The 25,972-nt window shown below is 38.3% G+C and overlaps 1 protein-coding gene across 2 annotated transcripts in view; it reads left to right on the forward strand.

Moving 5' to 3' along the window:
- The window catches only part of LOC149780475 (katanin p80 WD40 repeat-containing subunit B1-like), a 106,990-nt gene that overhangs the window by 47,314 nt on the left and 33,704 nt on the right, over positions 1-25,972 (forward strand). For both annotated transcript variants that reach the window (XR_016415092.1, XM_089937436.1), the window contains exons 12-15: positions 13,340-13,396; positions 15,042-15,169; positions 20,637-20,687; positions 23,069-23,331. Coding sequence is in view for 1 of the 2 variants with exons in the window: in XM_089937436.1 (XP_089793562.1) it covers positions 13,340-13,396; positions 15,042-15,169; positions 20,637-20,687; positions 23,069-23,331 (499 nt within the window). In the remaining variant the exon portion in view is untranslated. The remainder of the gene's footprint in view (positions 1-13,339; positions 13,397-15,041; positions 15,170-20,636; positions 20,688-23,068; positions 23,332-25,972) is intronic.

The raw sequence follows: 25,972 nt of genomic DNA on the forward strand, positions 1-25,972 counted from the left end.
AGACTTTATGAGTTTATATCCGATTTATTACTTTTCGCTGGAACATCTTGATCTGGTTAAACAATCTGTTGTCGACCTACATTTCCGAGCTCGTGTAGGTGTTCCTGCTGGTGGTTACAGAGCGATTGCTGTCATACTCTCCGATAAAGCAATGCTGCTTGAAGGTGTTGGCGGACGAATGAGGGTCATCGACGCTCCAATCGAGAATATGTAACGCAATTAAAATCAAACTTAGGATATAATGTCATACAGTCATGTTAATGTCACCTTGACTTCCGGTCAAACGAAGAAATTGCAATCAAAGAACGCAAGCACGTGCGGGACATCAATAACACTAAAACGAGATCAGATTACTGGTGGTCCAAACAAATTGTCGTTGACTAATACTCAGCTTAAACATTTTAATAAGGCACTAACAGCAAAAACCGGTGTCCGACTTGATTTCTCTGCTGCAGCTATCAAGGACATGACTAAAACCGGTGGAATATTTCCTCTTCTCGCAGCAATACCGGCGTTGATTGCCGCGGCAGCACCAGCCGTAGCAAAAGCCGCAGCACTCGGTGCAGTTGGAACTGCAGCTGGAATGGCACTAAAAAAGGCAACGGGAAAAGGATACAAGAAAAAAAAGGGACGCGGTCTAAGACTACCAGGAACTCCACCATCATGGTATCCAAAAAAATTCTAACGCCGTTGAGCAATTTTGATTTACTCGATGCTGTTAAAAAATTGCGTGTAAAACATTTCAGAGGCGTATTTATGCGAGATCAATTACCGCAACGACCGAATAATCCAGAAACTGGCATTATCAATCTCGACAACAAAGATGGTCCGGGAACTCACTGGGTTGCTTACGCGATCGATCCACGTGGAATTATCTATTTTGATTCGTACGGTTTAGCACCGCCAGTTGAGTTTCTCAAGTATGTCAGCAGATTTTCTAATGTTCCAGTGTGGCAGTCGACGTTACCAACACAAACATTAATTGATCCGCCCATTTGTGGGAGGGAGGTTTTAAATGTTCTTGATGCAATCTCAAGAAATCCAGCAACTCCTCCTCATAAAGTAGTGTATGAATATACCGCATCGAGAAATGCTAGCATTTGAAAAACAGCAATAAGAATAATGGTGGATATTTACGGAAGACCTTTCACACGAGGAGGTAAACCAAGCACAGATGCTGATCTCTCAAAATATGCGACCAAAGATGAAGTCGATAATCTTTTGAATATAGCTGGAGTTGACCCAGATGAAGTTGCTATTTTCCAAGACAGGCAAGGAAAACTAAGAACGAGCAACATTAAGTGGAATGATATAATTCGCAGAGTTCTTGGAGCTACCAAGGATAACTTCGTTGCATTTAGTGATGGCGGCCGGATCAAGGACTCGAATATATCAATCGCAAGCATCAAAGACAGTATTGATAAAGGTGTTGATAAATGTGTGAAAAAAGCCGGTGACACGATGACAGGCGAACTCAGCATGAGCGGCAACAAAATAACCGCGTTAGCGAATCCCGAATCCGACCAGGATGCGTCAAACAAACAATACGTGGACATCGTCAACGGTAAACTAAATACGCTGCGTGCAGAGCATGATGTTCACGTGGGCGCGTTTACAAGATTTCGAAGAAACTTCGTAAAAACTGATGAGGTCGTGGATAAGTTCTTTGGGACTCCTCCAGTCGTCGATGTAAAACTCGCTGATGTAAAGACCGACATTAACACGATCAAACAAACACAGCAGGATATCGTATCGGGTATTCCTGATATCGTTAACAAAACCAGTTTGATTAAAGTTCCCACTGGAGTTACTCCGGGGCATATCACCAACATCGTATTCACGGTATCATCGGGATTCGCAACATGGTCACGACAAAATAACACTATCAAATATACAGCAACAGCCACCGGTGTTTACAGGTTGTCTGTGTTTTCAGCCGCTAAATTTGAAATCTTCACAACATATCCTTGGAGACATTCCACCGATAAGTATTCCGGGGTTTGCACTGTAATACTAAACAGCGGAACCGAGGAAACATTTATGCTTGAAGCCGAGGACGATAGTTTAACAGCAACATCTTACTGGTTTTGTTTGGAATTCGTCGCTGCAACGCCTCAATTGGTTACCGCGTAATTGAATAATGTCAACGACGCCAGATGCTCAACAATATCGATACAATCAAGTCCGTGAGTGGCAATCTGAGTTAAAAACTGTCATCGAAGTAACTAGTCAAAAAGTAAAAAAATACAAGCGCCGCATAACAGTGCTGGATATTATGGTTTATTCAGTATCTGCCGTTGTTGCATCTGCCGGAGCAATACTATCAGCGGTCACTCCGGTAACTGCAGCAGTCGCCGCCACGATCTGTGTTTCCGCGGCCACAACAACAGCTGGAGTTTTCGGCATCATAGCAAAAAAAATATCATCATGTGCTAACACAAAATTACACGATTACACGACAAAATTAAATACAGCCACGACCGCATATCAGAAATTATCATCGCTGATATCATCATCGTTAGACGTGCAAAGTAGCGACGCTACGATATCAGATTCTGAATTCAAACTAATGTCAGATGCGTACAATGACTATTTGAAAACTAAACAAATAAATAATGTCAATAGAACTGCTTCAACAAATAGTCACAAACACAACACCGGTAAGGACCACAATGATCTCAGTGTCCTCGACGACACCAGAATTCGGTATTAATTTTCGAACTCCAATTCCAGTGAGTGAAATCACGTTAGCAAAGCTCAGTGTGTATCACAGCTGGCCCAATGTTAGGTCGGCATCATTTGGTGGTCTGCAGCCAAATAATTCATTCGTGTTCGGGAAAAGCAAAGCCGACTCCGGCGAACAGGGTGAACTTGACTGGAATACAATTACACTTCCCACTGGGAGTTATCAGATCGAAGAAATCAATAATGAGATACAACGCCAAATAAAACGAATCACCGGCAAGGAAGCCAAAATATCTATAACAGCTCATGAACCAACGCTGTCTGCGGTCATTGAAATCTCAACGCCAGGATACGCCGTGGATATTTATAACAGCTCAATCCGAACATTATTAGGATGGCCAAAGGCCCCCGAGGTTAAACCTCGTCCACCAAAACCTGAAAAATCGGATTTTATGACCTATAAAGAAGCACTACACGACCTCGAGTACAATTATTATTTACTCCTTGCAGATCAATTACTAGCAAGAAAAAGTACTTTAATGCCCGATACTTGGAGTATAGAAGCTCCACGTGTTAAGGGGGGGCAGGAGCTCCGTGTTTACCGTCTAGATGATATAGAATCTGAATTATTTATTCCGATCAATCTAGTACATAAACAACAGCTACAACTCCTGCGAGTATATTTCCAAGATTATATTTCTGATTTAACAAGTCCGCGTGATAATATTATCACAACCATAGAAAAACTAAACAAACTCGCATCGGCCATGGAAACTATAAATCTAAGAATAATTCAGGCTTTACTGGATCTTAAAGACTATATCGATGATAATTATAGACAGATAGCCAGAGCAGATTTTGCAATTAAATATGGTATTCAAGTGAATGATATTTCAGATTTTAAATTTCCTGGATATAACGTGCCCGAGCTGAGAAAATCAGTCTCTGATCTCATCGATCAATCTTTCGAAGATATTCTTGCCGCGTACGAACGAATAAAACCACAACCTGTTATTCTCAAGCACGACAACAGTACAGCATCCGATGGCAGACACATCTCACCCGGGATCGTAAATATCACAGATGTTATTGCGGTCAATCTTGTATGTGACGTCATCGATGGCAGTTACAGCGCATCAGATACTACGACGGCACAACAGGGGTTTATCCTGTATACGTTCACACCAAGAGACCCCCCTGGTTTTCTGATTGTGCAAGAACCAATCAATCCGGTCTATCTACGGTGTCATAACCCGTGGTTGTCAACGATAAATTTCAAACTCACCGACCAGAGGGGGAATTTGTTGGACCTGCGTGACGAGACTGTTAGTATAAACTTACTGGTGAAGTCCTAAGTCAAGGGATCCATAATATTTATAATAGTTTTTTTTTCTGCACTGATCCATTTTCGTCATTTTATCGTGCAAATACCCTATCAAAACCAGCATAAGTTATCGTTGAAAGTGCTAGCACGCATTTAAAAAAAAACGGTTGTGTATAATGTATCAACCCGAGTACATTCATGCACGAGTTCATATTCATGATAAGCAAATTCTTTACGAGGCAATAAAAACCGCATTTCAAATACAGACATTCCCAGAACAGTATTTCCCCGTTAAAATAGTTATTGACGTGTATGGTGACGAAGACTTCTTGTTAACTCCGTCACAATTAACAGAGCTACAGCAAAATCATATGATCATAGTTTGGTGTCAACGAGAACAGATTATGAACTATTCTCATTCCTGTATTGATGTTGAAACGCTTAAGCAAATCCTGAAAATCTGAAAGCGCCCTTCACTTGAGAAACTCTTTGAGTTTCCAAGGGCAAAAAAAATAATACACTTTTTTTTTTACCCGTGGAAATGTGCTTTACACTCCAAGCGGGGGGGGGGGGCGCTAGCGTTCTCAGGTTCTACTTTCACTTTGTGCTGTGAGTCACACGCTATGCGGTTTATACTTCCTTGTCGGCCTCGTAGTCAGAAACACTAGTATTTTTGTCAGAAATGCAAGGCATTTCCGTGTCTAGATTCTTTATATAACCTTTTAACCGTCTCACCCTGGTGCTAATTAATTTTCGAGTCTCATACTCTTGTGACAATCCAAGACGAATCTTCTCAACTGCACGGCACAGTGGAATAAATTCAGATACCTGATTTTCAGTTATCCCGGCAAGTGATCTGTAAACACGATCTTGCAAACCCTTAATGAACCTATAACGAGCAGGGAGATTGTTCTTCCCCAAGCGTGATAGCTCATTCAAGGATTCAAAATCTGACATAATTGTTTCAGTGTCTAGTAAAATATTAAAACCTCGCTGTTGTAATTCTTTAATTTCAACAAGTATGGTATTTATATTTTCGTGATTCATATTATTATATATTTTTATATTTTTAATAGAAACACTTTGCATGAGAAACGCTAGCTTTCCAAAACAAAACGAGACAGTCGGAAACATTTATCCCCTGCAAGGGCCTAGATCGTCAAATAACGTTCTAGAACCCCACGAGGACTGCTTCCGACATGACAATACAACATGTAACACGAAACACTTTATCCCCTGCAAGAGCCTCTAGATCGTCAAATAACGTTCTATAGGCTCAAGAGGACGTGTTTAGTGAATTGACAAGGACAAACATATAACACGTAACTTATCCTAAGGACGGACCCCTCTGACTGCCAAGTGACTCAGAGGCACATTTATTTACAAGACGAGACAGCCCTGGCTTCTAGGATCGAGTTCTCTAGCAGGCCCGGCAAACATTTATTTGACAACACAAACAACCTTTACCTCTGATTCGAGTATCACAGCAAGCAAAGGTACAATGAACATGTAATCTTATCCTAAGAGACGGTACAGAACAGACAACCTTTACCTCTGATTCGAGTATCACAGCAAGCAAAGGTACAATGAACATGTAATCTTATCCTAAGAGACGGTACAGAACAGACAACCTTTAACCTCTGATTCGAGTATGACAGCAAGTAAAGGCACAATGAACATGTAATCTTATCCTAACTTATCCTAAGACCTTATCCTATGACGACACAAACATACACAGGTGGGTCATTTTCTACGGTCAGCAGCAGAGCAAAACCATCCATTGAATCGACCATTGGATGGTGCACAAAAGACACCCGCCATTGGCGGATTAAATTTATGGTTTTGCTTGCGCGTGCTGACTTTCGATCGACCCAAAGGTCTTAGGGAGCGATTTCGTATATAACCCAACTGTTACTTGCGAGTTGGAAATTCGCTCTAGCAGTGGGCGGGACTTGTTTAAAATATTTTAATTGTATGTTTTCTTAAGCGCGGTCATATAACAAGCACAGAAGAGCAAAACAGTCGGATATATTCAGTAAAACGAGGATATTGTTTGTAAAAAAATATATATTCTACGGTAAATAAATGATTACATGTTATGAACTCGATAAAATATTTTATCAAGGTGGCTTTCTTAGGGGGAGCAAATCCTCTGACCAGCAACGACAACTCTGCAAAGCGTTACACACTCTCGGAGGAGTTATCGTCGTTTGTGTCAACGATAAGAGTTATATAACAGAATGAAATCTTCTGTTTGAGCTTCTTTGAAAATGCTGTTTTGTAGATCCCATCTGCGACATGCTGTACAGAAGGTGGACAAATACCGAAATACCTACCGGCTGCGCTCATTGATTGAAATATTATTTCTTCACGAGTCTCAACATTCACAGATTTCACTGCTCTTCTTATAGCTGTTTTACATTTAACTCTTCCTCGTATGGTATTCTTGCTCTGAGTGATCGCTTGAAGGTTTTCAATACTGTTATCAAGTCTGTTCCCGTTAATATGATCAATGACAAGGCCTTTAGGGATCTCTCCGTTAAAAACCTCATAGACGAAACGATGACATAAATACCTCCCTTTCCTAACAGTAAATCTTAAATAACCAGCATTATCAACTGTACCAACTTGTTTCCTCAGCCTGTAGTTTCTCACTATGCCATCTCGGTTTGCCTCATAATTTGGAATAGTTGGATGTCGGACGAATTCTTGATTCATTATACTATAAGCAAATCATTGTCTAATTCATAATTTGTCTGAAAACTTATTTATGTAATCACGCTCGCATTTGAGAGCGTTATCACAGTCTGGATTTTTTTTATCATAATACCGTTTTAGTTCTCGATAGCGTTTTCCACCACACGCTGAACATAATTGCGTTTTTCCTCGTACTCCAATGCCGCATCTGATACACGGTATCGGTCCTAGACTCCCACCGCGGACCTGTTGAGCATGTTGTCCACAGTATTCGCCTCTGCAGGGTTTGCTACACGGCGCTGATGAATTTAGTTTGATCCACTTGCATTGGTTCATCATATAATATATTTGTCTATTTAAATATTTGTCTTAATTATAATAATGGGTTTTGAAAGACTATCCAGAATAAAACCCATATCAGGTTCTAGATTCGATCTTGACCGGTTAACCGCTGATCCACGACGAAGAGAGTTAGCAGAGGTAATTGGTGTTATCAGGAATGCCAAAGAAGAGTTTCGTCGTGATGGTGCCGCACACACGTGGTCTTCGTATAAAATTATCCTCGGAAACGCGAGCGTTTCTCGGGAAATGCAAAGCATTTCTCGTGACCGTATCATTGATGCTACCATGAACGATACAATCGCGCGTAACATAATTGGGTATCTCGACGATAGAAGATATTTCGTACAGATAAAATTTATTGTTGGAGTCGGCGAGGGAACGTGGATTATCAGAGACAAACTAGACCCTGTTCTTGATGCCAGAGGCGTTCGTGGAAAAACCGTTCTGTTAAGTAAAGACTCAAAACCGGGAGTACTTGTTGGGATTGATATACCATATTATGCCAGAGCGTATCCTGTGACCGCAGTTGTTTATGGAATTTATCCGATGAAGAAACCACGCGTTGATAAACTCAAACCGATGAAGGTGTCGGTGTTGAATTGTGTAGCTGAGCGAGTAATGGAACATTTTAAAAATGCAATGCGAGGAAACGGCCTAACACCGCTAAGACAAACTAAAATAACAGCGTGGGCGACACGAGTAGCGGATAAAGGAGCGTCAATAAATGATGTTGCTGAGCTAGAGCGATTACTAAAATTTCCTATAACGGTTTCATCGTTAACCGGTGAGGTATTGTATGAGTGTAAATACAATTCCCGTGGAACACCAATAACTATTATCGATCATAACAGTCACGCCTGGACTGACTCGGTTAGGATATTTCCGCAAGACCGTGTTGTGAAGTATTATCCGGAATTGCAAAGCAATTCTGGGAGCATGTTTGATTTTATTTATCAGATAAGTAAAACCGATCCAGTGTCTGTGTGGTTATTCAGAAGTAGCGAAGATGGAGAATATGATCAGTTTGTGAGACCCAACGGGGAAATATACAGAACAATGGCGTTACAGCAGGAAATGAAAAAACTCGCAGAAAAATATCATGCTGGCAACACTGATACGTTACTGACACACTGTTTTACTGTCCCGGGTGTTGTCGCGCATGTAGCCCGGGAACGAAATTCATGGAGACCAACTCCGAAAAGTTTTCTTGCTGATATCCAGCAGAGCTGTGTCGAATACGGACACGGCGGTTTGTGGAATACTCAGTATGATCACCGCGGTATGATATCCGTGGACATGACGGCATGTTATCCAGGAAGTTTCCTTGGGCGTGGAGAATGCAGCGAATATTTTAAACGGTTTGGCCACGCTGGCAATACCATGACAAGAGTAGCTGTCAACGGTGTTTTACCCGATTTTGACTTGACCGGATTTGCTTGTGTGTCGTCGTTTAAATTCGCTAAGGATTTACATCCTGTGTGTTATGTTTGGTTTGGCAGACATTTCGTTGAGAAGCGATGGGCACCGATAGTGTTATTGCGATACGTGCTTGACAGTCGAATACTGTTGTCGCTGACGGTCAGCGAAGCGATTATATGTTATTGTCGTCAAACCGAAGTTTGGTTGCCAACTCCAACGCCGGTTACGTTAGAAGAAGTCATCGAAGATTGGTCACGAGAATATCCAGAAACTTCTATCGACGCTATCATCAAGAAAGCTCCTGAAGTACTTAAAAGCAAACTCAGAAATGATGAAAGCACAGCAAAAGATCTAGGACGAAGAATAATAGGGAAATTCACTCAAGGTGGAGCGTATGATCATAAACAACATCACAGTCGATTAATCATGGACAAGACTGAATTGGATCTTATTGTCGCTGATGCAGCCACGAACAACATGTTCTGTAACCGCAAAGATGTGTTTCTGTCAAACGGGGAAAAACTAGGGACTGTTTTTAGTTATATTGACGGAGAATCATCTCAGTACATACATTTGAGATCTTCGATGCTGGCTTATGTATCCATAAATTTGTTGTCGATGATCAATAGATTCCCTGTTGCCGCAGTGAGAGTTGCAACGGATTCATTTTATATTGATAAAAAACACTCAGCGCTGTTGGATAATGTTATATCGGATGATCCATCGTGGGGCTCGTGGAGAATAAAGAATGAAATGTTACACGGATATTGTAAATCGGCTGATGTTGAAATCGAGGATGAGTATCGCAGCGCAGAAATATCTTCGATGGTTTCGTCGGGGGCAACTTCGTTGTTGCCGCCGGTGCACGATCCTGTTACAAGACACAAAACAGTTTATCTGAACGGTCCTGGTGGTTCTGGTAAAACAACTCGAGCGATTGAATTATTTAGAAACTCTGACATGATTGTGCTAACACCCACACACAGACTTGCCAGGGAGATGAGACAACGGGATGTTAACGTGTGCACGTATCACAGTTTTTTCAAATACAGCGGCGGCACGTGGACACCTGAACGAATGGGAACGAAATATATTCCCGAGAAAATCATCTGGGATGAGATAGACACTGTGCCGTTGGATACATTAAAACAGTTTCTGGATTGGCTGCTAAAGAAAAATACCGCAGTGGTGATGTGCGGCGATCATGGTCAACCACCCCCATTTACAGGTGAATCTCCACACGAGTGGCTGAAAACTTTTGTAGATTATTATGAGGAAATAACTAACGATGTTAGAGCACTCGATGAAACGCTGAAAGAGTTTAAGGCACTGATCAGGCTACAAACCAATAAAGTCCAGTGTGAGATAATGCGTGAAATAATTCCAGAGACTTCGCTGAGCGACTTTTGGGAAACGTGGAAACCAGGTGATTTAATTGTGGCAAGTAGAAAGATAGTCAGGGACACACTTCAGCAGCGGTTATTTCAGTTACATCAGAAGAAATTTCCCATGTTGCCAGTGCCGTTGTGTTATAGACCAGCTGATACGCGATTGCAGAATATTGATGTTGATATTCCAGGGCGCCTGACTGCGTCGGGTCCGGAGAAACAGAATTTAGTATTAAATGATATTGTCACAGTTGATGTTGATGCTGTTGAACAGGCACTGAAAATGAGCAAATCCCCGTGGACGCTAGGATACGCTATGACCATCCACAGTTTGCAGGGACTAACTATTTCAGATACAACAGTTTGGATTGTTGATGATCGCATCGAGTGGTCAAATTTAGTTTATTTAGCCGTGTCAAGAGTAAGAAGGATAGGTCAGTTACGAAGAATTGTATTAGATGATGTTGTCAACGACAGCTCAATCGCTGATGACACAATAAGAAAGAAATTAGCCGGTTACAAACAGAGCGACAAAAAAAATGGTAGAGAGTTTGATCCCAAACAAAGTTTGGATGTTGAATTTGTAATACAATTACAACAACAGCAGAATAATCACTGTGCGAGTTGTAATTGTTTATTGCTGTGGCAGTATTCGAAAAACGACCCAAGGCAATTCACCGTAGATAGAATAGATAGCAGTCGCGGTCATACACGTGAAAATGTGATGTTGACCTGTCTTGAGTGTAACCGACGCAGAGGTGTTGCTGCAGTTATTTAAATGATTGAATCACTTCAGTGCGGATCACTTTAGTGATCGGGGTGGTAATTGTGTATCCTCGGGAATCACCTGAAGTTGCTCGCGTTTAAATCCGCGTTGAGGAGCAGTCGAATCTAATCTGTAGATTGCGTTTCTCCCAGTTGATCTGGTTATGCTGGATATCTTATGTGTAGTAACACTCCATGTGGGATCGGTTGCTCTTTTTTTTCCTCCTTCTAGTTCGCCTGGTTCGTATAAATACCTAACGGTGACATTACCCAGCAGTGGGGACGCTAGCGTCCCTGGCTGCGTTGAAACATTTTGTTGCTGTTGTCCGCGTTCACTGACGCGGGGTATATATTTTTTTGTGATTGCATTTACAGGTCTCATGTATTTACAGGTCTCATGTTTGTTGTTCTGGTAATTTCATTATTCAGTGCGGCTATCACGTTTGGCAGTCTTGCAACCCATTCACGAGATCTCGTATCGTAAATGAATTCCCTCGCGTACTGGTATCCGAATAATCTCTCAGCGAGTGTTCTATTAAATCGCTCAACAATTGCCTGATCCCGATGAATTTCAGTATGTCCTCGTCGTATGGTAACGTTATGCTGCTTTGTCAGTGATGACACCGCGCCCTGAAATTCCTTGCCAGGATCAACTTGTAATAATCGTGGCCAGTTTAGAGGTCCTCGTTGATAAATTCGTTTAAACGCAGAGGCGACTTCGGACGCTGTTTTAGTCGCTAACGGTTCTGCTTCTTTGTATCTACTGGCAACATCAACTACTGTTAGCGCGTATTTGTATATTTTTCTACGGACAGTATCATGAGGCAGGAATAGTATGTCAGCCTGATGAACTTCATTGGGCACACTAACATCAAAATGTGCAAAGTTGATTTGTCGAGGTGGTGGTAAGTAGATTTGCCATATTGCTTGTTTTGATAGCCAATTTTTGGCAACCTCGCGTGTTACTGATGCCGCGTTGGCGAGTTTATTAATTGCTGAGTTACCTCTCCAGTATCCGATTGGGGAATAATAAATCGCTTGCATTTTTATTTAATTATCCAGCGCCTAATACTAATTTAGATTTCATCGCTGATCTTACTAACCAATTAGCGAGTGACTCCTTAAATGATTTATTTTTTATGGTGCTTAGTGCATGAATTAATTTCACATCCGCGATATGCCTGTCTTGTAGATCTTTACTTCGATAAGCAACATCATGTATGTGACACGCTGCGTCGATAGCGTTTATCGGATACTCTCCCGGTTTTGGTTTAGATTGTTCATCAAGTCTGATATCTAGTCGGGTCCCTGGACCGCAGTAATTGTATCCTGGGAGATGTTTTTCTCCGGGATACTTTGCCCAGGGAGTTCCGGGGAGCTTTCCAAGTTTGGCTGCAATGTCACCTCCGCTAAATTCTCGCTTTTTTTTTGAAATCTAAATTTTTTTGTGCCACATCACGTACACTTACCAGAAAGTGCTTGTCTGTTATTTTTTGTTGTAATGGTTGTTAGATCATTCGTAGGGGTTCGTGCCTTACACTTCACACAATATAGATCCATAATTATTATTCTTTATATACAAATGGAAATTACAGATTTTTCTGCGACAAAAAAGAAAGAGCCAGTTAAGCATAATTCAGTGCTACCAAACTCTATCCGCGCGATTATAATTGGGCCATCCGGTTCAGGTAAAACACAGCTGTTGCTGAACTTGATAATGAAGTGGATGAAATGGGATAAACTGTATTTGATAGCTCCATCTGTAGATGATCAACGATGCTATAACGTTATAAAAGATTTTAATGAGAGTGCAAGCGCGCTGAGTAAAGACGGTGAGGATGTTGTTGAATTTATCACTGATATCGAAGAAGCCCCCAGCGTCGAGGATCTTGATGAATCAATTAACAACCTAGTAGTGTATGATGATGTTATGTTGGACAAGCAAAAAAATCCCGCAAGAATATTTTCCCGGGGACGTCACAAAAACACTGATGTGATTTATGTTACTCAGCGTTATACACAAATTCCTAAAGTAATCAGGGATAATTGTAATCTTCTTGCGATATTCAATGGAGTTGATACACATACACTGAGAAATATTCATCAAACCTGGTGTGGTGGCGATATGGATTTAAATAAATTTAAAAATTTCTTCAGTCATGCTCAAAGAAAACCTCACGGATTTGTGACAATAAATTTACACGATCCCAGAACAAGATACCGTATTGGACTTGATACACTATTTGCAACATAAAAATGTTTTTCCTTGGAAACTCATTTCCCAGAGCAGCAGAGGGGATGGACCCGACCCATGGATTTTTCAATAACGACCCCGCCACGGAAACTGTTTCAGATTTATTGAAGTAACCCAAGTTGTCAGTGCAAACTCAACGAGTTTGTCCCTGGAAACTCTTCGAGTTTTCGGGGGACATTTTTTTTTGTCCTGTATTCTGAATAGAAGGGTTTATTTCGTCGAAATAAGCCCTCTATCGAGGAATAGTTTCCTGGAGGGGTTTATTGTGCAAAAAGTTTCGGTCTGTACAGCCCCTCTGCTGCTCCTGTGCATTGATAATTGGTTATCCTAACAATAATTTGTCAGCCAAGGGAGTTATACAAATGTCAGCTTGAATTTCCTTTTACTTTGACAGCATTGTTTGAATCATAAATAGATTGTTTCCATCGGGTTTAAGATGAACTAAGCACTCATTTGCTTTTTCAGCAGCAGAAAAAATTTTATCACAGAAAGACCTCCAACCCAGAGCTCAAGGCAAAACAGGTGAGCTATTTTTTTCAGTCTTTTGACAAATCTCTGCTTTTAGTCACCTGACTGCAATTTCACCAATAATGTATGCCTTAAAGATATGTTTAAACTTAGGACATTTGATGGATCAGTTTTTAACCAGTTGGATCCTTTGAGTCAGTATTAGCAGCAAGTGACGTATAGGAGTCTCTTTTCTGGTGTCAGCAGTGGGATTGGCATAAATTTCTTATTCTCTGTCAAAGCTTTTGAAATTCATTTAAAGAGAAATCCCACTCTAAAATGCTTTTATAATATGAAGTTTAGATAATAGCATGATTGTGGCCTTGCTCCTGAAATTTTATAATAATTTCATAAATTCTTTAATGCCACAATAAACAAGAGTTTAATTTATCAGTTTGGAAAAAGGTATTGTTTTCTTGAAGAAAAGATAAAACTTAAAAACTGCTTTTTGCATATTTTTGAAAAACAGTAGAGACTTACCATTTAACATTTTTTAGGTTTAAATTCAGGTGCTAAAATAGTTGTCTATGGCATGATGGACTACTGCTAGACATCACTATAAACTGCCACACTGCAGACATCGTAGCAGTATGACTGAAAAATTGTTAAACTTTCTTTCAAAATCCATACCACACACAATCACACATTTATTATTGGTAAAAAATCAGTCTCTTTTGACATGTTCAGAAATACAGGGTTTCATAGTTAATGTGAGTGTATTTGCAAGAAATTAAGTACCTGGATTTGAATGGAATCTAGCAGAGAAATTCAAGAAAGTGTGATTCTTTATGCACATTTTTGACTGAATAGGAATTATGGATACAAAGAGATTTATTTACATTATTCAGTAGCCAATTTTCTTGTGCATATATATATATATATATATATATATATATATATATATATATATATATATATATATATATATATATATATACTAATGCATGTTTTTTAGCCAAATCATAAATATTGAATATATAATCACTAAGTATTTTTCATTCAGTATGCATATCTTAAAGTTGGAAAATGCATCACATAATCCCATAGTTTTTATGCTTCCTCCCCCTCCCCCTTTGGCCTCGTGTAGCTAAGAGGATAGACATGCAACAATTCTGCACTGACTGACTTGTCAGGTTATTGCATGATAAACTTTATATAGCATGATTGCAATTTGTGAACCTCACCTATCATGTTATAATGGGTATCACTGCCTATAGATTGCTGATAATACTGATTATGGTTTTGGATTTTTTTCCATCAAGAGAGCAGTCACGACAACAAAGGAAATCAATATTTATGCTTTTGGATAATCACTGTAATTAACATGTAATTATCCAGCAAAACAGAGTGACCACTTTGCACCATTGTTAATTACATGTATAGCTAGCAGATGTATGAAAAACACATTATAGATTCCTGGACAAGATATTGTTCACACAGAACTTTTGTTATCATCTGAGCCAATGATCCCCCTCCAATGTGAAGTTAATAAATTGTATGTTATTATTAGTCTAAAAAATATTTTGTTTCTCATAAGAATGTTGTACAAAATATTGTGCAACTTTTTCATCAGATTTCCTGCTGTATTCCCAATTTGTCTGTCTGTCTGTTTCTGTAGCTTAGAAATTAGGACTAGTTAAACAAATTTAACTATTCACAGCAAGCTAAAGGAAGAGGACGAGGAGCAGCCTACAAGTATCAGTCCTGACAATGAGGATAAAGATTCTTCTGCAGACATTAATGATCCTGAGGAATACAAGAGAATATTCCAACGCAAATCAAGACTAGGTACATTTCCAGCTGTTTCAGTGTCTTTTGAAAGAACTGCATGTTGTATTTTTTATGTACATTATTCCCTTGCTTTCTTAACCCATTTTATGTATGCTTCAAATACCAAAAGCTGTTTGAGTTATGATGTTCAATTACCCATTGTGCCAGACAGGTGTGATGTTCAGTTACACATTAGGCCAGTCAGGTATGATGTTCAGTTACCCAGAAGGCCAGTCAGGTATGATGTTCAATTACACATTAGGCCAGTCAGGTATGATGTTTAGTTATCCATTAGGCAGTCAGGTATGATGTTCAATTATGCATTAGGCCAGTCAGATATGATTTTGATTACCCATTAGGCCATTCAGGTATGATGTTCAGTTACCCATTAGGCCAGTCAGGTGTGATGTTTAATTACCCATTAGGCCAGTTAGGTATGATGTTCAGTTACCCAGAAGGCCAGTCGGGTATGATGTTCAATTACACATTAGGCCAGTCAGGTATGATGTTTAGTTATCCATTAGGCCATTCAGGTATGATGTTCCATTACCCATTAGGCCATTCAGGTATGATGTTCAGTTACCCATTAGGCCAGTCAGGTGTGATGTTCAATTACCCATTAGGCCAGTCAGGTATGATGTTCAATTACACATTAGGCCATTCAGGTATGATGTTCAGTTATCCATTAGGCCAGTCAGGTGTGATGTTCAGTTACCCACTAGGCCAGTCAGGTATGATGTTCAGTTATGCCTTAGGCCAGTCAGGTATGATGTTCGATTACCCATTAGGCCAGTCAGGTATGATGTTCAGTTACCCATTAGGCCAGTCAGATATGATGTTCCATTACCCATTAGGCCAGTCAGGTATGATGTTCATATACCCATTAGGCCAGTCAGGTATGATGTTCAGTTACCCATTGGGCCAGTCAGGTATGATGTTCAGTTACGTATTAGGCCAGTCAGGTGTACAGGGTATGATTCAGCACCATCCTTCATTCAGGTGTCTCTGATTACCAACTTTAGTAATCCTTCCTCACCTAGAAACATTGACTAATATGATAGAGGATTTTTGTTAAAAATTCCTCATACAATCAAACCATGTGTAATGACTACTCAAGGAACTTACTAAAATGGTCTTTACAGACAGTTAGTCTTTTTATATACAAGTCATGAAAGTGGATTTAAAGAAATGATGACATGTGTGTGTATGTGTGTTTATGTATGCGTGTGTGATTGCTATATGCATATATGCAGGCAAACTATTTTTAAAAAAATTGATGAGACTGAAAATTGTGGTTTCTGTGAACAGGTTGTTTTATGAAAGCGGACACTAGACCTAGGTTTGACTGTAGTTATACCTTATGTTGTCTCTGTAGAGGGCAGATAGGAATCTTTGTTTCAGTCCATCCATCCATCCAGCACATAATCTAGTTAGGACAACTTGTCCTTAAATATTTGTATGTATTTCTACATATATTGTCATGTATTTGATAGGTTGATCATATGAGTAGCATTAAAACAGTGATTTAACACCTGCCTGTAATAAATATACTTACCTCAGCATAATGGGTTCCCTCACAGAGGAATCTTAACACAGCATCACCTAGCTATTGTCAGTAAGTTAAGTAATCTGTGGAAGAGTAATTGCTTATCTCTGACCTGATTTTTATCACATCTTTGACAATCAACAGTATAAACTGCCCCAAAGTGATAGTTTCTCATTTACATAGGTTGATGAAAATGCAGGGATAGAACAAACATTATTTTTGTGTTTCGGCCAGTGTGACAGACCAATTACTGTAGTGACTCATCTGAGTACTTTTGGGTCTGCTAAAGTTTGTTTGGAATAAAATAATCTGGCATTGACTAATTACAGTAGTGATGCTAATTATTAGAGATATGGGTAATTTTAGGTGTGCTAAAGTTCATTAGGAACAAAGTATCTAGCATTGACTGATTATAATAGTGACTCATTAGAGATATGGGTAATTTTGGATGTACTAAAGCATGTTAGGAATAAAATATCAGGCATTGACTGATTATAACAGTGACTCATTAGAGATATGTGTAATTTTGGATGTACTAAAGCATGTTAGGAATAAAATATCAGGCATTGACTGATTATAATAGTGACTCATTAGAGATATGGGTAATTTTGGATGTACTAAAGCATGTTAGGAATAAAATATCAGGCATTGACTGATTATAATAGTGACTCATTAGAGATATGGGTAATTTTGGATGTACTAAAGCATGTTAGGAATAAAATATCAGGCATTGACTGATTATAATAGTGACTCAGAGATTTGGGTAATTTTGGATGTACTAAAGCATGTTAGGAATAAAATATCAGGCATTGACTGATTATAATAGTGACTCATTAGAGTGTGATAAATAGTTTGCCCCTTTTTTGCACTTTCTTCAAATTCTCTTTAAGATATGGTAATGAAACTTGATTACTTCCCATGTCTGCCCAGTAACTTCATGGCTCTGTCATCAATGTCATAGATTTCATTATTGTGATCTTTTATGACCTTACAGTAGTAGGCAGGGGAGACTAATTTGCTTGACAACTGAGATCTGGATGAAGTGTATCACAAAATTTCACTAATGTAACTAGTCTCTTAGTTTTCAGTGGATTGCCATAAAACTTCATTTAAGGCTGTTATCTAATGACGTGTACATCAACAAATGACTACTCTGACAAGTTTTGTTAAATGTATTCACTGTTTTGTCTTGCTGCTGAATGAAGTGTAAGACATAATATTGTGAACACAACTTGTCCTGAAGTTTCTTGTTAATTGCTAAAATACTTCATACATTTTATGGTCATCTTCTGAAGCGCTTGGTGCTCAGCATTAAGAGGGTAGTGTTAGGCATGATAGGCCTGGTGACAGGATAATGTGTCTGGGTGGGACGTCATGCGACATGTCTGGCATGATGCCCCAGTGCTAGATTTAACTATAAACTGTCACACTGCAGACATTGTAGAGATATGACTGGAAAATTGTTAAAGCTACATTAAAAATCCAAATCACACACACACACATGCACGCACGCATACACACATACAGACACACACACCTTCTAAAGAGGTGGATAAAGACAAAATTCCTTTCATTTTTATGAGTGATTACATTGTATGACTAGCTGCAATAAATGACTGACTTTTATTAATCTAACTACTCTTACAGCTTTTAGCAGATTTTTTTTTTATCATTAGAAGATATACCTGCTGAACATTTTGTTGTACTCACTCTTCTCAGAAGAGTTGTCTCTTTTGTTTTGACTAGAGATATTTTAATTTTGGTGGTAGGGGTCAGATGCAGGTATATTTACATGGTCAAGTTACTCACCATTACTCTGGTTTTATCATAGATATGTTAAATGAAAAGAAAACAATAAAGTGTGATAGTTGTACACAGCACCATTTGGACTGCTCCAGTGGCCTAGAGGGTTCAAACCCCAGCCGAGTCATACAAAAAACTTATAAAAATGGTACTAACAGCTGCCTCACTAGCACTCAGCATTAAGAGGTTTGTGTTAGGACTGGTCGGCCTGGTGTCAGGATAATGTGACTGGGTTAACAGACATATTTTAACATTTCATCAAAGGCAGGGGGCCTGGAGTAGCCGAGTGGTCTAAAGCGCTCACCCTTACGACTCACTGCCATCTCACCTCTGTCAGCATGGGTTCGAGTCTCGGATTTGGCCAGTGTGGGTATGTGAGAAAGCTTGCATGTAGCTTCTCATGGTTCACTGGTTCTTTCTGGGGTTTTCTGGGTTCTTCCACCACCATTTATACTGGTCATCATGTATAGTGTATCTTGTGCTGAAAAATGGCGTTAAACCCTACAACAACAACAACTCGTCCATGGCTATATTTTAAGCGTCTGTACAGTCTTAGAATTTTAATTAATGATAATGCTTCCTTTTTGCAACTTTGGCATATTATATTTACATCGCATGCTTTCTGTTTGGTATCTAGTGTATCCATCCAGCTAAATATTTTATGCTTTCATATTACATAGAAGCACTTGCAATTATAATCAAGGTTTGAATTCACGAGTAATAAATGAAGAGAGGAACTTGTATGTAAATTTTCCTAAACAAGTTGCTTAAATATTTCTTCTGACAGAGCATTGAGTGTTGTTCATAAAATTTTCACATACCATAGAGATAGATAGCTGTGTCAAAAGGTCATGATTTGGGATGTCCAAGGAACCAGAACAGTATCTCTCAGCAAGATCAGGTTAATTTTAAGTTTAAGATTTCCTAAAGAATATAATTAAACATACATCTTTATAATATATAATTTGTGTTAAGGGTAGCATAATGATAGGTCTACATGTTTTTGTCTGTACAATGCATGATTCAAGATTAAAGAATTGGCTCTATTCCCAAGCTTTTCTTGCTGTAACTATACATACAGTAGTCCCTGGTAAAAAAAAAATGTATAGTATAACAGAATATATGGACTACTTCATTGGACTTTCTGATCCTATAGACTAATCTTTAGGTAATCTGGACAACCAGTTATCAGGAAATTGACATTTGAATGTACTGTGAATTTACTATTTAATGTGGGGTACCATTTTCCATTTGTTTCTTGATTTTACTCTTAACAAACTTTAAAGGCACAATGAATAAATATTTTTTTGTTGTGGAAACATTAGAATCCATTCCCAATCAGGAAACTAAAGGACCAATGAAAATGTAAGTTTTCGAAATCCTTGAAAATTGTTAACTACAAAAAGCAATGAATTCCAGGTAATTCATTTCATTTAACTAATCTAGTTACTGAGGACAAATGAACTTATATGGCCTTTTATCTGTTATGCATCCATCAACAGTGGTTTGTTATCACTCTGGAGGCCATATTTCTGATCAGCCTTTGATAAAACTTGAAATGTGGGATTATAATGTCAAGATCTTGCATAAGTTAAGAGATGAGTGACCCCCATGCATGAAGTTATCTTGCATCAGATTGGCTGAGATTGTTATCGCTCTGGGGATCGTGTTTCCTTTTATCAGACTTGGAAAATGATCTTATATCATCATGATCTCAGATGATTTCAGTAATGAGTGAGATTCAAGTGTGTTAATGAGGTGATCATGCATCTGATTGGCTGATCATGTTATCATGGTAGAAGCCATATTTTTGATCCAAATTGAGCTTTAAAAATTAAATTTTCTAAACATTTTTGTTCACATTTATGAATCACCTCATTAGATTTTCATGCCATTATAGCATTTTTTTCAGATTTTCATTTTTAAAAGTATTTTGTGCCTTGAGTTTTTGGTTTGCAGTGGGGTATACATGCATTGCAAACACAAATATAGTTGTATTGTTTAATGACATCTTTTTATTATTTGTTATTTTGTTATTGTGGTGTACAGCAGGTTTCATCATACCTTAAAGTTCTCTTCTAGTGAATTATGCATTTGAAAAGGACCACTGTATGTATACACCCTTGAATGTTTCAGAGCGTTCCCCACCTCGAAATGTTGAGCCATTCCAGCCTCCACCAGATGATGGTATGTGGTCACAATAGCTTTTTATTCCTTTGAATGTTCATAAAGGCTGTTCTTCTTAGTACATTTAATGTTAATAAAGGCTGACCATCTTAGTGCTTTGTCATCATTAATCTTCTCTAACAATCTGACACATTCAGCATGTTTGTGACATCACAGAGTCTACCATGAATATTTCACTGAACACAGTTTCCAAACTAATATGGCAAACATTTGTGCTCATGAAAATTAATAAAGTTACAGTAGTTCAAAGTTTGCATGCCTATTTGTTTTGATGCACTGATTTCTTAACCTTTAGCCAGGGATTAGAGTCTTTTAGTATCCTTTTATAATATACATTCTGTTGTTTTCTTCAGCTGTATGCTTTTAACTATTAATCCTAACATGGCTATTCATTGTCACACACATTTGAGAAAACTAACTCTGAATTCTTTCTGTGTGTAGAACTGCTGTGGTAATGGTAATTTCATGTACACTTTACCACACTTTTGTAAAATTGTATGTTGGCATGGTTGGTAATCATTAAGAGGGTTTAGTGGTTTTTTTTATTGAGCCTCCTTTGCAAGAAGCTAGACAAAGCGGTCAGTTTGGCATCCATGTACATGACCATCTGTTTGTATGTACATCTATCAAATCGCTAGGTTAGGGTCAGTGTTAAATGTTTTAGATTAAATTTAATTTGAAAATTGTATCCTTTCCAGCTAAACATCAGGCAGGCTGGACAAAAATTGTCTCATTGTACATTAGTGGCAACAGTATGAGACATTCCTGTTTACATTAGTGACAACAACAAAAATTTTTTTTTTTTACATTAATAGCAACAAAAAGAGACTCTTGACATTAATGGCAACAAAAAGAGTACTCTTTACACTTAAGACAACTAAAAGAGTTTCTTATTACATTAGTGGCAACAAAAAGAGTCTCTTATTGCATTAGTGGCAACAAAAAGTCTTATATATTAGTAGCAGCAAGAAGAGTCTTATTACATAAATGACAACAAAAAGTTTTATTACATTAGTGGCAACAAAAAGTCTTGTATTATTGGCAGCAAAAAGAGATTCTCATTTTACTTTAATGGCAACCAAGAGAGTATCTTATTACATTAATAAAGACAAAAAGAGTCTTTTTTACAATAGTGGCAGCAAAAAGAGATTCTTGTTTACATTAATGGCAACAAATAGAGTAACTTATTACATTAGTGGCAACAAAAAGTCTTGTATTAGTGGCAGCAAAAAGAGATTCTTGTTTTACGTTAATGGCAACAAATAGAGTAACTTATTACATTAATAGAGACAAAGAATCTCTTATTATATTAGTGGCAACAAAGAGTCTCTTTTTACATTAGTGACAGTCTTTTTACATTAGTGACACCAAGAGATTCTCGTTTTACATTAATGGCAAGAAAGTATCTTATTACATTAATAGAGACAAAAAGTCTCTTATTATATTAGTGGCAACAAAAAGAGTCTTATTACATTAGTGGCAACAAAAAGTCTCTTGTATTAGTAGCAGCAAAAAGAGATTCTTGTTTTACATTAATGGCAACTAATATAGTAACTTATTACATTAATAGAGACAAAAGGTCTCTTATTACATTAGTGGCAACAAAGAGTCTCTTTTTATGTTAGTGGCAACAAAAGAGATTCTTGTTTTACATTAATGGCAAGAAAGAGAGTATCTTATTACATTAATAGAGACAAAAAGAACCTTCTGTTTACATTAGTGGCAACAAAAAGAGAGCCTGCAGACTATTTTCAAACCCAACAGTTCAGATCACTGAAAATATCAATGAAGGAGGGTAAATTAAAGCCTGAGAGAGCCCTTGGTATCATGTAGTGTAAATTGAACACAGAAGATAAAAAGGTACAGTTGTGACAGAGGTTTGAGCCTCAAGTTATATAATAAAAATATTGGATCTGTGTGTTTAAGAGGAGGTGATAATGCATCTGTTGTGCATAATTTGTGAACACTCAGCAACTTTTTTCTTCTTCTTCAGATTCTAGTTAGATCTGTTATATGTTCTGTATTACCAAAATGTTGCACAAGGTTGATTATCAACAAGATCTGTGCATATTTGTTCTATACCTGCTGTCACAAGGTTTCCACTACATGGTGCTGTGGTCTCTGGCATTGGTTTACCAACCATCTTTGATATTTTAAGCAATTTTGTATGCAGGTTATGTTTTATACTGAGATCTTTATTGTGATGAAATGCTGTGTTGTTAGATGGATCTGTACAATCTGTATCTGCTGACCTGCAAGAAACAATAGTTATATAACTATGGTCTTTATACAGATAAATATATTTCATAAATACACTGAAACCTTTTACCTATATTCATGGGGACACTACAACAGTCTTAACTATATATCATTTACTTCAGAGCCAGAACCAGTGAGACAACCAGCTCCAGCAAAACAACCTGAACCTGTGAGAGCTGAACCTCCCAAACCCATCCCTGAAAGGACAAAACCTACCAACATATCCAAAGAGTCTAAAGACAAAATTTCACAGCGCAATGCACAGCCCACTATACCTGTCCCTCCAGTTCCACAGATTTCCATGCCACGCCAGTTGCCATCTCCTTCCGTCCAGCAGCCTCCCATACAACAGCCCAAAGGGGTTATAGCAGAGGATTTCTTACCTGTAGGTGCAAATTAGAAATGTCAAGTTTAATGCAAATATATCATGGTTTGGTTATGGTTTGGTTGACTGCGTGACAAATAATTGTCTTGTGGATTATAATAACTGCAGCTATTTCCCCTCCTTCCAATGATTTACGTCCATTCCATGTGTTTCATAGATGAGAATTTAATGCAAGTAAGCATGATTAGTGCCAGCCAGCACAAGTTACAGTTATTATACTTTCAAACTTGACACCACTTTCAGATTCAGAATTTCACAAAAATGTAATTAAGCTTGTTTTATTCTGTCCAACTTTGCATTTACCAGCTGTACCTAATAAAGTGAGCTGAATTCATCATCAAATATGCCAATACGTTGTTGTTGACCTAAGTATGCTTAGACATTTTCTTACCTGCCAGTACCAGAATCTTGTGGTTTGAACAAGAGGGGTATCTGTCTGTCTGCCTGTCATAATAGAATGCAACACCTTTTAGCAGCTGTCACCAACCAGGTTGATAACTTTCAAGGTGGTGCCATACTAAACTCAGAGTCTTTGGCAGAGGTAACTGAAACATATGGTCACCACTGTCACTCAACTCTGGAACATTAGCTTTATATCCATCATAATTTTAATCATAATACACCAACACTGAATTTGATAAGGGTAATGACATAGGTATGCTTGAAAATTTTCTTACCTTCCGATACCAAATGCTTGTGGTATGAACAAGAGGGATGTCGGTTTGCCTGTCATAACAGAATGCATCACCTTTTAGCAGCTGTCACCAACCAGGTTGATAACTTTCAAGGTGTTGCCAGACTAAATTCAAAGTCTTTGGCAGAGGTAACTGAAACATATGGTCACCACTGTCACTCAACTCTGGAACATTAGCTTTATATCCATCATAATTTTAATCATAATACACCAACACTGAATTTGATAAGGGTAATGACATAGGTATGCTTGTAAATTTTCTTACCTTCCAATACCAAACGTTTGTGGTATGAACAAGACGGATGTCAGTTTGCCTGTCGCAATAGAATGCATCACCTTTTAGCAGCTGTCACCGACCGGGTTGATAACTTTCAAGGTGGTGCCACACTAAATTCAGAGTCTTTGGCAGAGGTAACTGAAACATATGGTCACCACTGTCACTCAACTCTGGAACATTAGCTTTATATCCATCATAATATTAATCAAAATAATCCAAGTCTAAATTTGATAGGAGAATAACATGGTTAGAGCAGAGTTTGGTTGTTTTATAGGTACAATTTAAAGTTCGCACTATTGATGAAGTGCAAAAGAAAATAAGCGTTGAGAGTTGAAGATAACATTGAGAGTTGAAGATAACGTTGAGAGTTGAAGAATTTTTTTTCACCACTCATTAGACCTGTATAGGCATGTCTTAGGTGTTTCTGTCATAACAAACAGGAATCTAACTGGTTCATTGCCATATCGCCTCCACAGTCAGAATTTGACACTGAGACGAGGGAATCCCAGTCTTGACATCAACATAAATCTTGTCTGTATCAGCCGGTGGCAATATATGGGTTATAAAGAGCATTGCAAGTTCTGATCCTGGTCAGGAAGGATTTATGCCACTTCCTTACATAAATAGACCTGTGATTCCCTGCAACGAGTGCATACATGGAATATCTTAATTTTGTTTGCCTGCAGTAAATACCCAGGAGAGCACTATAACCCTGGTGTCATAGCTCTCATAAGAATTTAATAAGTGTACCATTTTGTGTTTAGTTCAATTTTCCAGCACTTGTTTATACAGTCATGAAAATATATCTGTACATGCTTCCTGAGAAGTACTACATCACCATACAAGAAATATATAACTGACATACTTTCCATGATCAAATTATCTTGTACACTTTTTACATTTGGGTCAGTTCTTGGGACATTGTTGCTTGTTAAGTCATAAGGAAAAAACTCACATGCAACCTAATGACTGCTATCACCATACCACAAGTAGTTCAGTGTGACATGTTTTATACTTTGGTCAGTCTTCTAGTTGCTTGCATAATCATGCATCCTAAAGAATAAATTCTACCACCATTTGTAGGTCACTGTGACATTCTCATGCAATTTTGTACAATTTTCATGTTTAGGGTGAGTTTCTTGGACAGTTAAATGGAGAATAGTCCTGAGTTATTCTCTAACACTGAGCATTCTATATTTTCAATTACTGAGTATAGCACCTTCTTACAGTTACCATTTGGTCAGAAGATTGGTAATTCACTGAGTTACCAGAATAAACCCAGGGCCTTTGACTTAGCACAACCTGAATGTGTAGTCACCACTGCCACTCACTTCAGTCCTGGAACATACACACCGATATTATTTGGCAAGTTAACAGGCTGTGATGCTGATATAGATTTCTGTCTGCTTTCGAACCATTTTAGCAGACCATTCAGTTTTACAGGGAATCACATGTATAACAAGAACAAAAGATTGCATTTTATGTGTGTTACAGGTTTCATTTTGATGAGGAATTGGAAATGTTGTTTTCAATTAAGTGGAATGCATGTTGCCGTAGGAGAGATGTCAAGGTTTTTGACAACAGCATATATTTGTGATGGACAAATCTTGTGTCTGTTGCTTTTTCTGATGTTAAAGATGTATCTTCCAACAGTACAGACTTGGCAAAAG

The sequence above is a fragment of the Sinohyriopsis cumingii genome, chromosome 16 (assembly GCF_028554795.1).
Source record: "Sinohyriopsis cumingii isolate HCF-2022 chromosome 16, ASM2855479v2, whole genome shotgun sequence".
In the NCBI taxonomy this organism is placed as follows: Eukaryota; Metazoa; Mollusca; class Bivalvia; order Unionida; family Unionidae; genus Sinohyriopsis; species Sinohyriopsis cumingii.